The 17,482-nt window shown below is 36.1% G+C and overlaps 1 protein-coding gene across 1 annotated transcript in view; it reads left to right on the top strand.

Annotated features, from left to right (window-relative positions):
- NIPAL2 (NIPA like domain containing 2) overlaps positions 1-17,482 on the top strand; it is a 1,611,812-nt gene that overhangs the window by 217,955 nt on the left and 1,376,375 nt on the right. Inside the window, exon 2 of the mRNA XM_044065637.1 lies at positions 8,213-8,281. Within this exon, the coding sequence (XP_043921572.1) occupies positions 8,213-8,281 (69 nt within the window). The remainder of the gene's footprint in view (positions 1-8,212; positions 8,282-17,482) is intronic.

The following is a 17,482-nucleotide window of genomic DNA, read 5'->3' as shown; positions in this document are numbered from 1 at the left end:
AGCACTATTATTGATTTAAAAATGTTCTTAAGAAAGTTGAACTTCAGTTTATTATATCAAGATAATATATTTAATGGAGCATCTAAATACAGTATTAGTAGCATATATAACCCTCCCTTGCATCCTAGATTAATCACGTACGAAAAGATGTGTGAAACTGAGTTGAAGTGTTTGAACAAAGTTAGTAAGAGGCAAAATCATATATCTAATTTGAATGATGTTGAACAAAATATAGTGAAAACACTGAAGAAAGAGGATGTAAGGATTATGAAAACTGATAAAGGGGGAGGAGCAGTTATTATGAGTCAACATATATACAATACTAAACTTAAGAACATACTGGAGTCAGATACTTATACTGAAGTTTCATTAAATGAGCTGAATGGAGCTGAATGGAGCACACAAGAAAATTTATGAACAGATTAATGATATATTCCTGGAAAGACTGATCGATATAGACCTATACAATTACTTGAATATGACAGCCCCCAGAATACCATTTTTTTTTGGAAGCCCTAAAATTCATAAATGCATTCTGGACCCCCCGGTGCACTCAATAGTAGATGTTAGGGATTCCATTACCTCAGCGTGTGCCAAATATATAGAGTTAAAAAATATAAAAAAAAGAAAAACGCATATGTAAGGACTCATGGTCATTTTTGCGACATATGAACAGTGTTCAGTTTGATCAAAGGGACATTTTAGCAACGATAAATGTTTGTGATCTGTACACAGTAATTCCGCAATCTATTGGTTTAGAATGGGTCAATGAGATGCTCATTCACCATAAAGTTAATTAAGACACTAATAACCTTATTGTGGAACTGTTGGAATTGGTTCTAAGCAATAATTATGTAACTTTCAACAATAAATATTATTTACAAAAGAAAGGCATAGCTATGGGGTCACCATGTGGAGGGGCATATGTAAATATGGTTATGGCATATTGGGAGAATAATTTGGTATTCAATTCCAAGTATAAGTCTTATCATAGATTCCAGGATGAAATCAGTATTATTTGGACTGGAACACAAGAATCATTGAATGAGTTTTTTTACATACATAAATGGCACTGCAGACTTTTTCCAGTTTATTTGGAATGTTAACATGGAACATATGAACTACTTGGATGTTCATTTAGAGGAGGACAGAGTCAATGGAATGTATAAAGCAGTTTTTTTATAGAAAAGACTCCTATTTGAATTGCTTTCTGCAATATAGTAGTTCCCATCCAGCGCACCAGAAGAGATCTGTTGTCAAAGGACAACTTGTTAGGGCAGCACGGATGGTAACAACACATCATGAATTTTTAGACGAATGTGTTACATTACGTACGATGTTTATCAACAGGGAATACCCTAGTATCCAGGTGGACGCATTAATACAGGAGGTAGTTGTGAAAAGGTTGAATGGGCATTTTAAGCCCATCATTGATCAATCAAAAATTAATTGTGATTCTTTAAGTTCAAGACACTATGATACGGAATTGGTACAACAGGAACAAAATGATGTAGTGCTTTTCTAAAGCACTGGTGATTACTTTTTCCCAGAATTATAGGGCGATTAGGGATGTATTTATGAAAAATTGGCCCATTATAACAGAGGACCCCACATTAGGACCCACATGGATGAGAAACCCAAAGTTGTGTATCGAAAAGGAAAAAGTTTCAAAGAGATATTCAAACCAGTTATGTATAGGTCTATCCAAACAAATTTGGGTATGGCGAAATGTGGGGCATGCCATTGGTGTCATAAAATCAATATTGCTGACAGGTTTTTCTTAAGAGATGTTAAATATTTTGTTAAAAGCAGATATACTTGCAATTCAAAAGCTGTGTTCTATTTAGCTGTATGTAATTCTTGTGCAGTATTTTATATTGGAAAAACCGAGCGGCGTCTCACTCAAAGAATATATGAACATGATTCATCTCCAGCTGCATGAATGAGGCTTGCTATTGCCAGAAATAAAACAACGCTACCTAGTTTGGTCTACTAACTCCCTAAACCATCACTGTAGTGTAAGTGGAACAGAGTTCATAGGTTCATAGGTTCATACTAGGCTATCTGCCCGAGGGCATTTACAAGCCTAGCCCATAGTTTTGTGGCTTACGCCACCCCTTTAGTATGGGGAACTATACCCATTATTTTGCTGTGCCTCTGTCGAGCAGTGACACTGAGGTAATCCCTGGGGTATATCTGCGATCTCCCATCCATTGGTCAAGATTTCTCTTGAACAAGGCCAGCGAGGTGCTCTGCCTCACATATACCGGGATTTTATTCCACAGCATAGGGAGTCTTTGGGTGATGAATCTATCCCTCCAGCACGTCCTATTAATAGCCGTGTCGAGGTTTAAGTGTCCCGCCCTTGTGGCTCTGACGGATCTAGATTTTTTGAGGTGAAGCATATTCATCAAATCTGGGTTTGACATGGCCTTGTATGTTAGGCAAAGGTCACCTCTGAGCAAGCGGTGGCGACTGAATAGAGCTGGAGTTCTTTCAGTCGGGCAGCATAGGACAGATGTTTGAGACCCTTTATCCTTTTGGTGAGGAACTTTTGTGGCCTCTCCACCTGCTGCAAGTGTCGGGTCAGATACATTCCGAATGGGGCATTGTACTCAATCATTGGTCTGATGAGTGATGAGTATAGGGAGACTATGACCTCCCTTGATCTAGATGAGAATCCCTTCATGATAAGGTGGGCAATGTAGAAGGTCTTCCTAACTACTTTAGCTACATGGGTGTCGAATGACAGACTACTATCAACCTGGGTCCCCAGGTCCCTGATAACTTCTTCTGTGCTCAGTGGATTGCCACCTATTTGGTAGCTAGGGGTAACCTTGTTTTTCCAGAAGGGTATGACTATGCATTTTTTGGCATTTAACTTTAGGCCATGGCTCTGGCACCAGTTATCCGTTTCTGTGAGACCCTTCTGAAGGATATCTTGATCTCTTGATCTCTAAGCCTAAAGGCTGAAGGAATATCATAATTTTAACTACATTCTAAAACTGTAATTAATTTTAATGACAATTACACTTCCAGAATCATGTATGCTTTTTCATAGAGTATTGTTTTTCACCCTAAACCATACATTTTAAGACTCTGTTCATTTAGGCACCGAGTTACTTATGGAATATAAATCATTTAAATTAAAATGCCTATTCAAAATATTTGCTCTTATTAAGAATACTATTTACTTTAATTTGGCAATATTTTAATTACGGGCTTTGCTCAACATTATGCTAATTTATTACACACAAAAGCTGTGATTCATATGTACTGTTAAGGTTGGTAACATCTGGAATTATAATTTGTACAATACCATAAAAAGCATTGTGTGTATTGCTTCTGTTAGGCACTTTTGTGACAGCACGGTTTTTAGGTGAATGTCATATATCCCCTTCTGACTTTTCATTCCATTACTGGGTTTCATTTTAAGGGATTTTGCAGCTGTCATGTACTCTAAAGCCTTTCAGGAGGCAATGCAAAATCTATTATTTTTCATACTTTAGATGTTCCTGTCAGTCTATATATGCTGTCTTTTTAGATGACTACTTTATCACAGAGTAACATGTCATGGAATTTTAAGCCAGGGATTGGAAAAATGCCAATTCTTAAAATCCATATTATTTTGGCATGTTTGACTGAATTCCTAATTAATAAAATTGTGGTTTCATTCATTTTTAATTAAAATGTTATCAACATTTACTTCAGATTAATTCATTCTCTGCTGGCAGTAACAGAATTCAGCAATAAGAAGTCGTCTCTTCTTATTCCAAACATGCCCTTTATTACTTTTTATCTGTTGTCTACAGAGGAAATAGGCAAATATCTGTAAATGTCTACTTAGAAAAACAACAGAAACAAAAGAAAAAGTATGGTTTCTTCATTAGTTAGGTTGCGCATCTTGTAAAGTAAATATTAATTTACTTATTTTTATCAAGTTTGAAAGTTTATTTTATTTACTTTCACTACATACTAGTCCAGAAAAATGCAACAACTTTATAGTTTTAACCACAAAACATTATCAGTATAAACTTTCTTTCATCTTTTTAGGAAATTATACTAATATTGAATTTTTAGGCAAGTTCAACATTTTCATAGTGCATGAGCAAGGCAAAAGCTGTTTTTATTTTGAAGTCCTTGAAATCTGAATGGCTTCCTAATTTTATGCCATCTCTTTGTCTGTCTTAGACACACACACTCACATGCTCATATGTGCATATATATGTGTTTGTGTGCATGTGTGTGTGCGCGCGCATACATACATATATAAATACATATAAATATATGTCCTTAAATGGTATATATTATATTGTCGAAATGGCATTACAGTGAATGCCATTTCAATGACACATAAGCAAAAATCGTAAAACAATGAAACCCCAGGTCACCCAACAACACAAAACATACCAGTTAAAACATTTCAAGTGGGGGGGTTCGTCCTCCACAACTCCTAATGTGGGGGGACTGTGCCACCCACAGCCCCCTAACTAAATATACCAACTCCGAGATTGCATTACAGTGGGGTAAAGAGCAATGTCACAGCTCAGGACAAGCGATTTTGCTCTATATATGTCGTTGAAAGGGCGTTCGCTGTAATGCCGTTCGACAATAAAATATAGACCCATCCTTAAAAATCACTAGATGTGGAAAAAGATAAAAACACAGCTTATTTAGTTATCTCCACACTAAAGTATTGACCAACTTTGATATGTGTTTTCAAAATAAAACAAACAGTACCTCCATAACAGTGTTAAATCCACAGTATCCCTCCAATATACAGGCTGTATTATCATCAAAATGAAAATCCAAGGATGTGAGCCTCTCCCAAATTATCAAATTTCAGTTCTAAAAGCAGATATTTCTACGGGTTGCACTTCACAGGTTACAATTCACTGATTATAATTCAGAGGTTGCATTCCTCAGGTTACATTCCATAGGTTTCAGTTCACAGTTACTTCCCAAGTTACACTTCCCAGGTTACATTGCACAGTTTGCTTTCCAGGTTACATCCACAGGTTATATTTCACAGATAAAAACTCCACAGGGTACTGTTCACAGATAACCTCTATAAGTTACATTCACAAATAACATTCCACAGGTTACATACACTTCACAGGATACAGTCTACAGTTTACACTTCCAAGATTACACTCAATAGGTTACACTTCACAAGTCACTTTTCTCCGGTTACAGGCCACAATTTACACTGCCCAGGTTACGCTTCACAGGTCACAGTCCACAATTTACATTCCCCAGGTTGCACTCCATAGGTTATACTTCACAGGTCACTTTTCACAGGTTACAGTCCACAGCTTAGATTCCCCAGGTTGCACTCCATAGCTTATACTTCACAGGTACCACTTACCAGGTTACTCTTCACAGGTTACAGTTTGCAGTTTACAATCTACAGGTTACATTTCACAGATATGGCTCCGCATGTTACTCTTTTCAGGTTACAGTCCACAGTTTGCAATCAACAGATTGCACGCCATAGCTTAAATTTCAAAGATAACACTCCCAGGTTACACTTCCCAGGTTATACTACACTGTTTTAAAGTAATTTATTTTTTCATGCCTCACAAACGTTTTGTTTCCATCTAGATATTAAGTGAGCTGTCATGTAGCCAATGCATTGAAATATTTTTTTTCTTCTCCACTTCATTTTGTCTTGATTGGACTCTCATAATGACAGTTTGGTACCCAGGACAGCGTATTTAATTTAAGTCCCAGTTTTTTGTGGTTTTGAGCATAGCTCCACCCTTTTCTAGTTGACCACACCCCTTCCCATTGGCCCCACCCATTCAGCTGTCTCCTGCAGCCCCCCTTTGATTTAAAGTCACCAGCCGCCACTGGAATATGCCATAAAGAAAATTAATTTTAAGTAATGCTTTGGCTAAACATGTCAGTGAGTTTACTAGCCATCAATTTCCTTTTATGGCTATAGACCACGTAAGCATAATGGAAAAGGAACCATGTGGGGCATATCTAGAACTCAAAGAACTAAAATAGCGAATTAGAGTTCAAGCCGATAAGTGGCCAGGAATTAATGTACGCACTTCTATAGCACCTGTATTAAAATTAAAAGCATTACAAAGAAAATTTTGTTTAATGGCATGCATTTTAAGTTATTTATGTGCAATGTATAATTGTTCAGCTTTTTACATGTTATTATAATGTTTATTTATTAGCAAATACTTCTTGTTTAAAATCATTTTGATGTAACATTATTTCAGTTCCTATATTTTTTATATTTTTCACATTTTTTAATTTGTAAAAAAGAATTTTATGACATTTTAAACAATTCTAAGTTTTAAAAGTATTAAATATTTTAAATGCCAATTCAGTATTTTTTAAAAATGTACATTACTGCAGTATTTCAATTTTTGTGTGAGCAAATCCACATATTGGGTTGGGAAGGGTGGCCTAATGGTTAAGGTGTTTGCCTTACAAACACAAGATGCAGGGTTTGAGTCTCACAAGGGATAATTGGCTAGGCTTACAATGGCTTGCAAGGTTAGTTAGCTTAGTATGAACCTATGGAATCATAATATGTATTTAGATAGACTCAAATGGTAGTATTTAAGTATATGCTAATTTATGTTAATGAGAGTCCAATGGGAAAAAAGTGGTGATATAAAAGGAAATGGTGTAACACATTTTAAATGTCTGAGGAAGTTTTAACAGAGATTTAAACAAAAGTGCTAACATTATTAGTTTTGTCATTAAAGTATCTATTTTTTACCATTCGTTTGTGGTTTATAGCTGAAGGGATGTGGTGCATTGGCATTTATTGGATTCAGTTTGTTTGTTGTTTCATTTATCAGTTTGACAATAGAAGTTTATCTACAGATTGATTACTTAGCACATAAAGGTTTGAAGCAAATCTGCCATGTTCTCATTTTGTCTGCACTTTCACACCCTCCTGAAAGTCATTTACATAAACTCACTCTCATGTGTGATTAGGAACAAAGACAAGATTAGATGTGCATTGAATTACCTTGTAGCTATATGGCAAGGCTTCTTAAACTCTTAAATGTTATTTTACTGTTTTCCCCCTGATCATGCACATAACATTGTGAAAATGGGAAAATAAAACCTGCAGTATATTCTTATCAGTTGTCTCGGGTAGTCTAATGAATAGCAATTTGGAGCAAATTCAGAAGTTAAGTGTTCAGAAGATTGAGAGTTGATATTTGTTCAACATTGTTTCATACCTGTGTGTCATGGATTGCTTCCTCCACTGCATATTATAGTTCTAAGATTACAATTTTTATTTAATTTATTTATTTACTTAGTTACTGTGGTAGTGTACTGATCAGTAATGACTAATTTCATGCTCAACCCAGGAGAAATAAAATTTTTCAAAAACAGAAAATGCAGAAATGTAAATAAATAACAGAATAGTTCAGACTAGTTGCATAGAAAAATTGTGTATATACTTTCCAGTGAACAAACACAGTGCAGTGTACAATTGAGCAGTGTGTGATGTACAATACATGCATTAGTTTGTAAAGTGGGTTAATCTTCAGTGAATCTTGCGAGAGAAGCAGAAGGACATAGGTTAGGTGGTATGTCCTGTGTTGATGCAGGAACATTTGGCTTAGATTAAGTGTTTTTGAGCACTTAGAATAAACAAATATTTAGTTTGTAAAAGTCAAGTATTCATCTTTATCCTTTTTTTAGCAACTTCAGAACAGAAAAACAGCATTTATGAAGCATTGTATTTGGATTTCTCTGATTCACAGTTGCTTTTTGGAATAAGCTGCATGTTCCCTTCCATCTGTGCTTTCTGCTCCTGTAGCACCATGTGAATGCTGCTAGTGACAGTCCAAAACTTAATTAGCACAACCCCTTCACTGGGAGAAAGAGAGTATATGCTTGCGTAATAATAGATCCTTTCCTCCTAAAGAGGGTCTACCTTCCTACAGCCATACTGCATTGGATTCAGCAGACATAGTGGTGTAATTCTTGCTGCCACTAGATTGTCTCCAGCATGTTTTCCTTAAATAGTTGTGGTGAATTCTCACCAAGTCCATAGTCACATATAGTTGAATAGTATTGAACCAATGCATATTTAAGTCTACCACTGTTAGATAAGAAGTAAACATATCAGTTGCAGAAATTTATTGCTGTAACTACAATTAAGTAAATACTCTTTTTGCCCATGTTTGCTTTCAATTTAACATGTTCTTTTCAATTGTTTTTCTAGATTCATCTTGTGGGAATTCTTTTAGCCATAACTGGAAACTTCCTAATTAGTATATCATTGAATATACAGGTAAGAATTACTGCATTCCAATAGTTATAATTGATTATGACCTATAGTATGTGTCTATTTAAATACTCTGAATTGCTGAGAACATCTGTAATGTTTTCTGTAGTTTAACTTTTGAACATCTTCCCTTTAATGTTGGATGAATGCAGCTGTTGTATGAAATATGGTTAGTTATTTATTTAGATGGTTGTGACTTATCTGTATTCCCTCATTTGCTTATTCCTTTGTATTAGCCATGTTGGTGTAAAACCTCTCAGTTTTTTACATCATAGTTGTTTCTGTAGCCCCTAGCTGCAGGTTATAAACAGTAAAAGTACTGATAATTAGGACTTTGAGTATTGAAATTCTCACAGACCCTGTGCATGAGTCAGAGTAAGTCCAGTGTAAGGAGTGCCCAGTAGACCTGGTGATCAAGGAGAAGTCTTTGGGCAAACTGGTGATCCACTGTGAGGAGGAAAAAATACATTTGGAAAACACTTGAGATTATTTGTGAGCAAGCAGTATAGAATGAAGAAATCTGCAGACAAGAAGTGACATTTTCTTGCAGTCTTTGTAATCTGAGATAAAAGGAGAAGTAGTATATAAAAATTGGACTTTTAATAGCACAGAAGCACACAGATATTGGGCTGTTCAAGTACCTTTCTGTTCTGTATTAATTGTCTGATAACTTCTTTATCTTATTCACAGTAAGAAGGGAGCTGGAATTTGTACTAGCATACAGTGGGTTTAAGGCAAAGAATCATTCCTGGATAGTATACCAGTCCATTTATTTTACACACAAACACACCCACACACACACTGTCCTGCTTATAGCCATTTCTCCATCTGTACAGTAATGGGTAGATTTCACAACTTGAAAGAATTGGTTGAGTCTGTTACATTTGGGATTGAACTTCTAGAAGTCTAGTATTATGGGTTTCCCTGCAAGCCTGGCAATGCTTATTAAGAGATTGGCATCTGTAACAAAAATTGTCAGCTGTTCGTAGAATAATCCATTTTTGCCATTTTTGTTTTGAGTCAGAGCTGAAGAAAAATGTGAACTCTGAAATGTGATGTTTTGTAGTAAAATCTCATTGCTTATTCATGTGAACTAGATTGATAAAAGAGAAGTTTGTCAAAATGTAAACATGTTTATAAACAAATTTATACTATAAGCTGTAATAGAGTATGTCAGCTGTACTGGGATGTGGGCCTGTGCATGATTTAATGAAACATGGGTTCATATTTTTTTAGTATTTAGTAGTTTTATTATATTTTTTGCTATTGTTATTTGTATTGACAGCTAATAATTGTGATGGCTATTAATTTATTTTCTTCTGTAATAAAATCACCTCTGATATTGGAACTGAATATGTCATATTCCATTAAAGTATTTTTGTGTCATAAAGCAGTATGTTTATTTTTCTTTCCTCGGTTAGTTCCAGCCAGGCTTTCATCCTATTTTCATAGGAGTCTTGGTGGTGGTATTTAATCTTGACAAGGGGTAATTTAGCAAGGACACCATGGAAATTCCACAATTACTGCATTTGAGGATACTGGCTTGTTTTCAGTGAGGGATATGTCAAGGTGCTTCTTTTCAGATTGCTATGTGGAGTGGTGAGTTTAAGGCAGTAATACAAGTGTAATCACTAACTAGAAGTGCTAAAAGTAAGAAGGACTTAACTTGGTTGTGCTAGAAAAGATTGCTCCTGAAACCCTGTTACTGGACGGGTTCGTGATGGCTTACGAGCAGAGGCTTCAGATTCTGCATGGGGAAGCTAATGGAGATAGGCATGCAGTAGAGAAAATGTTAAGTGCATTATGTTGTCAGTAAGAAAATATTAAAACCAAGAAGTTGTGAAACTGAGGAATATAAGTATGGAGGAATAAGGTAATACAGAAGGAGAAACCTGTTTTTTTTTTGGGTGATCGGGTAGCTAGTCAGGGAGTAACACAGGGCTTGCCCACTCTAGGAAAGAATTTATTTTGATTGTGATCTTTAAACCATAGTAAGAAACTCCCAGAGAGGTACAGAATCTGGGACCATGTAATCATACCTTGAATACATATAACCATTGTTATGACAAAAAGTTTTTGCCCTCTTAAAATGTCAGAAATAGTTGCTTACCAACAATCTTTCTAAACTCGTGAATGTTATCCAAATGCTATTTTATTTTCTCTTTGGGACTCTGCAGTTGATCCCTCTCTCAGGCTACATTCCACTTATTCTGTAATACCTTTGTCTGCCCATGTTGATGATCCCTATTACCTTTCTCGTTTATTTTTTACCTTATTTTACTGCTCCATTTTCATTTTATCCAACTGACTTGATATCCCTTCTGAAGAAATTTCTGTCTTCTTTATAAACTCTTCAATAATTTCCATTCCTTGAATTCCTCTCTCCTTAACAGGTAGGTTGGAAAAATCTAGTGTCTCATTTTTACTTCATTACCCTCAATTATTCTTAGTTTTTATTGGTGCATGATCTGAAATAGATTTTGGATGTGAAATATAAATTCTGTCAAGTCTAGCCCATGTATTCTACTTTGGGGAATAACATGTAAATTTTGTCTGAGTTCCTACTAATGATTTCACATCGTCTGTACTAAATATTTTCATAAATTTGGACAGAAAAGTACATTCTTTAGTTACATTTTCCCTCCTGGGTCCCCATGATACATCCTCATTATTGCAAATCAAGTTCCAGTCCCCTCCTTAAAGTAATATTATCAGGTAAAAGCATATTATTTCTCACAAATGTTTCTTAAGGTCCATATTAGCTGGTTTTGTTGGAATGTAAATACATGCCAGTGTAAACCCTCCTCCCTTGCCAGTAGCCCTTTCTACCACAAGTCTACTATCATTATCTTTTTCAATTCTATCTTTATTTAAGCCCCTCTTGCAATTATTAGTATTACTCCCCTTTTCCTTTGTCCCTGATATTTTGTTAGATATACATCCTGAAAACCATTCTTTGTTAAATTCGCATGCTCATTTCTTTCCTGATGTCTTCTGCAGTATTATTTGCACTCTACATTTCTTAATATAATTCAGTACTCTTTCATTTTAGAGTGCATCTCTAAGGCCATTTACATTACAAGATAATATGGATAGAGTAGCCATTGTGTTAAATAGCTGTTGTTCCCACCTATTGTGCGTGACCTTTTTTTTTTTAATGAGTATTTCCAACTTTTGTTTTACATTCACTCACTGTTTGGCAGCCTGATCTTTTATACCATTGTTCCTTTTCATCTGCATTTGAAACTGTCACATAAAGACTATTTGTTTTAATAAAAAAATCTTTCAAAATAATTACATTTTAAGAACAGCCCTGTCTTCTATTAATTTAGAACAAACACATTAAGTATATTTTCAACAGATGAAGTTTAACCCTCCAGATAGGAACAATTGCCCCAAATCAACAGCTGCAACCACATGCAATTCCTAATCTAAAATTAAGGTTAGCAGTGTTAACAGCCTGTGTCACCACTCACATTATTGCTGCCTCTTCTTTTCTTAGCTTTGTTTTCCTTTCAGATGTGAAAAGCAGCTTGCATGCTTTCAGCAAACACTGACTTTTAGCCCTAAAAAAAAAGTGCACAGGCTACCTTTATATAAAATAAATATCTACATATAAATATATATATGTATATATATATATATATATATATATATATATATATATATATATATACATATATGAAATGTACACACATTTACACACATCTACATACGTATATATATATATATATATATACCCATGTATATCTATATATCTCTCTCCCTCTCTCTCTTCCTATATATCTATATAGGTTTACTATCATTTTGTTGATTTCACTGCAAGGGAATTATCGTTTCTACAAACTGTAAAAATGAAAATCCACTGTAGTGAATAACAAAAATGAATTTGACATAATTCGAACATTCACCACACTTCCACAAATGGAATTACTGTGCATTGCACAGTAAAGAACGTGTATGCAGGGGGGCAAGCCCCCCCTGCTACTCAGATATACAAACTCCGAGATTGCACTACATTTCTGCATTTTGCATTTGATCTTCCAGTTCTACCAAATGGGTCGATTTGGACTACTGTGAATCGCACGTAGACCGATCACTCATTTGATAGTAAACCGTGTGTGTGTGTATATATATATATATATATATATATATATATATATATATAAAGTGTATATAGATTCACTTTATAATTTCTAAATACTGTAATATTAAATTTCAGTATCTCGACTATAAAGCCGAAAACTCACAAACCTGAAAACCAAAACTGTGAAATTCAAAGCCAGAAAACACTACACCACACATACAAAGGCAAATACACCTATCTCCTGACACTACAACAAAGCAAAATAACACAAACGAACACAACAAAACACACACACCTACCCTTCCTATACCACTGCACTTATATATACGAACTCCAAGGTCGCAATAAACACCAAAAGGCAGAAAATCCACCACCACACATTCTACACCCCCCCCTTACACAAACACACATCACATACCACCACCACACATTCTACACCCCCCTTACACAAACGCACATCACATACATACAAACACCACCACTCTCAACACTGACACACACACACACTGTTACATACCTACCCAAGCCCACACCTAAAACTCCCCAACACACTCACAAACCCTCCCCAAAACCCTTAAAAAACATAACACTTACCTAAAGCGCCATCAGTACCACGGGTTTGATATTCTGTAGTTTCGCACAACTGCAGATGCGACAGTTTGGTCTTGAGATACTGAAACTCAACATTTCAGTATTTTGAGAGTCCAAAGTGAATTTACATACATACATACATATATATGTGTGTATCTATGTATATATTTTATATGCTCTACTAATTATTCCATTTTTAATGACAACTTCTGAGCTAGATTCTACTGAACTCTTCCAGTGGTGGTCTCTCATTTAGGGCCCCCCTATTTCTTTCTTTTTGCCTGTACTCTGATATCAATCATTGATAGGGATGGCAATCTGTAACCTGCAGTTCAAATAAATTCTTGGTGTCTTCCAATTCTGATACCTTTACCTCGGTATTTATTTGCTCCCAACACCTTGGTTCCTTTGCCAGTTTTCTCCAATAAAGTCCAGCCCCCTCTTGCATATTGTCTGAAACTCTAATTGCAATCATCCCTATCAGCAGAATCCCCTTTCTCAATTCCCATGTCTACTTGGTTCTTAGAACATTTTCTGCTACTTTATGAATATAATATTCTGCATGATTGTTGTCCTTAAAGATCTGCATTCAAAATCCCAGTCTCTCCTTTCTTGACCACCCCATTTCATCATCATCTCTTTCCCCTTTGAATTATAGGTTTCTGCTTGTGCTATGTATAGGGGCCTTAACTGTGTAGCTCTGAAATACCCCTCGAATATCAGGTAATTGCGGTGCACCTTGTTCTATTAGAAGAATCATCTTATACCACTTGACTCTTGCCATCTTCCCCTCTTGGGTAAAATCCTTCAGCTCTTTTTGTATTAATTGCTATCCACAACTTCTCCTCTGGTTGATAAAAATTTGTCTGACCTGTACAGAAGACTAAAGGGACTAAAATCATTTTAACTGCTTGTATCTTACTATCCATATGCAAGTCTGTCAGATGATCGACTTTTTGGAAACTCGAAAAAAAATATCGAAGAGACCATAAGATCGAGTTTCCAAAAACTCGAACATCAAAAACACAAAAATCTACCTTTTTTATGTTTTTGCAGGGTGGAAAACGCCCCTGCACCCCCCACAAATGTGTGTGTGAGATTACACTGCAGTGAAGAAAAGGATAAATTTCCCTATCCTCACTGTACTGTGATCGCCATTGAAAACCTTAGTTTTCAAAAACTGAATTATATGGTCTCGATCATATGGAGTTCGAATTTCTGAAAACTCGATCAACTAATAGGGAGCCCCATATGCATATAACAGAGCTTCCAGTTTCTCAGTTTTTGTGTTATCTTTTGTTTAGTCTCTTCCGACATGTCCTCAGCTGGCACACTGGAATAATTTTTAATCCATACTCCTAAATACTTTATTTTATCATGTCACCATAAATATGGATATTGCTGAATTATTTCTTGTGTGGGTACATAATTTACTGCTGTTGCCTTTGTTTTAGCTTCATTAGTTTTGTATCCCATAACAATTTGAAACTGTCTCTCAAAATGTTCCACAACACTGTAGTGTCCTTTTCTGGTTTTGTCAGGTATAAAACATCATTTGCAAATAGCACCAGTTTTTCTTGACTACCATACCAATTATATCCTTGAATTTGAGTCCCTTATTTTCTTTGCCAGTGGTTTAAATATAAAGCAAGTAAGAAAGGGTAAAGAGGACACTCCTGCCTGATTCCTCTGTTCAAGCAGAAATTATTTGAGGACCCCACCCACATTAATTTTTGCGTACGATCCCTCATATATCCTCCTAATCATGGTTATAATATTATCAAGGAATGCAAATGCTTCCATTCCTGTGTTCATAACATCCCAGCTTACTCTGTCATATGTTTTCTATATTTCAAGACCCACTAACAACAGTGGTATTTTGTCACACTCTCTCTAGAGAACAAGTCATCTCTGCACTCGCCATAGCCAAAAATATGGCCTCAGTGGGACAAAATAATATCCCAGGTTGTTTACTAAATAATCTAAAGCCATATCTAATGGACCCACTTGGTGAGGTCTTTAATCATAGCTTGAGAACTGGCTATGTTCCTACAGAATGCAAAACAGCAACAGTAATTCCCCTGCATGAAGGGAGGAGTCCTCTGCAAAGCCATGGAAAGAATTATCATGGACCTTGTCAACAACGACATAGGCAACCTCCAAATGCTGGACCCAACCCAGTTTGGCTTTGTTAGTGTTAGATCATGCTTTTAAGAAGTCCAGGTCAAAGTAGACGGCCTCTGGCTCACCAAGCTTGCTGATGATCACAAACTGGGAGCAATCATTGAGTACCCTAGTGATGTCAGCATATTACAAGAATGGCTAACCCAAACAAATGATTGGTGCCAAAGCCATGATCTAAAACTAAATGCAAAAAAATGCATTATTACTGCCTTTGATAAAATGGATTTCCCTACAAATTACAATATTGATAGCACCCCACTGAGTTTCCAACCCAGTGGTGTGAGACTTGGCAACACATATTGATAGCAGTCTGAATTTTGACTACCAAGTTACCACAGTGGTAAGGAAAGCCTTTTATGTAGTGCAGCTCATAAGCAAGGGCATAGCATCCAGGTCAAAGAATGTTATAAGCCCACTGTCTTCAACCCTCTTCAAACCACTAACAGAGTATAATGCACCCTTTTGCCTGTACCTCACCAGAGACCTGTAGCAGCTTGGAGAGACCTCATATGTTTCTCACTAAGAAAATACAGGAACTCCAAACTATAATCTACATGGACATGCTGAAAGCCTTGTCAGTTTACTCTATCTTATAGGCTGCTGAAAGACAACCTGTGCCTGGCCTGTAGGGCAATCTCTGACCCTGCCCTAATGGAAATGCCACACATCCACAAGTCAAATGCCACAAGAGTCTTTCACTCTAGAGATCTCATCCTAGTCTGTGACTGTTGGAGAGACAGATATGTCTCCCAGAAGACTGCCTGTTTTCTGAAATAGACTTCCTATTCACATGAAACAGAGCTCCTGACTAACCCTATTCAAACCCAACCTAGATAATTGGATAGGAAACTGCAAATTTGCCCCTAGGGTGGCAGTCATGTCCCTCATGGAAAGGGCTAGTTGGTGCTGATCACAGACCCACTCTTGTCACAAATTAATTCTGCAAACTATCCAAAAACAAAGAAAATAGGGATAATTGGGATTAACATGGCTAGGCTTGTAAAGGTGCTAGAGCTCCTAGCCTAATAAACTCCTATGAACCTATGCTTCCCTCTGGATCATCAGTGTTCTCTTAATGTTGTCAAATGTTTGCCTCCCCTATACACAACCACATTGATCCATAGCCATCAATTTTGACATCGCTTTTGCCATTCTTTTAGCCATTATAGACATAAACACTTTTCAACACTAAACCATGATTATAAGGGGCCTGTATGAAGCTTGATCTGATGGATCATTATCCTGTTTAGGTATTACAGCTACTGCCTCTTTCTTCCATGATGTTGGTACTTCTCTTTAAAATACTGTTAAACAAAGCCTTCCAGATCTTTTTTCAGTTTCCCCCCCTCCTAGCTTCCACACTTCCACATGAATACCATCTATTCCTAGGGACTTTCCAGTGGATTGGTTATTCATCACCATTTTTATCTCATCTCCTCCTGTCGTAACTGCTAGTAATTGAGCTTCATCTACCTCTTACCTTGGCGTATTTAATTCTTCCATAAACATTTGCATTTGTACCTTTTCTTGATTTCCATATTTCTTTGCTTTATACAGACTTTAATAGAATTTCCAAAATATTTCTAATACATCTACAGGATTTCTTGTTACCTTCAGTGTTCTAGGCTCCCAAAGTTTGGTGACACTCTCTTGTCTGGGTAGTTGTGCTAAATGTTTTTGTGCTCTAGAGTTATAAAAAAAAAAAAACAGTTGCTTAGTAGTAGTCTTTCTGAATTCATGCATGTTATCGAGGATAGCCCTTATTTTCTGTTTAGCATTTTGTAGTTGCTTATCTTCTTCTGTGCGATTCCCCCTAGTCTGCAATACTTTAGCATTTGTCAGTCCCTCTAAATAATTCTTACTTCTTAACCATATGTTCCTTTCTTTTATTTCAGTCCTATGTTTAAACTCCACTTTAATTTTATCCACTCCCTATCTTTATTTTCAGAAGAAATTTCTATCTTCTCTAATAGCTCCTTAATAATTTACACTACCCATTCCTTAAATTCCTCTCTTTTCAACAGATTGGTAAGAAAGTGCCAGTGTCTCATTTTTATTTCATTACCCTGGATTTTTTTTATTTTATTTACTATTGTCGCATGATCTGAAATAGTTATTGGGTGTGTATCAAGACTTTCAGTTAAATGCGCCTATTCCTGTGAAATTAGCCTAGCCCAGATTTTGTATCTTGGGGAATAATATGTAAATTCACTCCAGATTCCTAGGGCTGAATTCACATCTTTCATGCCAGATATTTTCATATGTTTTTTTTTTTAAAGTCTACCCTTCTTTGTTGTACTTTCCCTTCTGGGCCCAACACACATCTTCACTGCTGCAAATCAAAT

The sequence above is a fragment of the Protopterus annectens genome, chromosome 3.part0, assembly GCF_019279795.1.
Source record: "Protopterus annectens isolate FY-2018-M chromosome 3.part0, PAN1.0, whole genome shotgun sequence".
In the NCBI taxonomy this organism is placed as follows: domain Eukaryota; kingdom Metazoa; phylum Chordata; order Ceratodontiformes; family Protopteridae; genus Protopterus; species Protopterus annectens.
The sequence above is the reverse complement of the archived record's forward strand: the minus strand, read 5'-3'. Positions and strand labels throughout refer to the sequence as shown.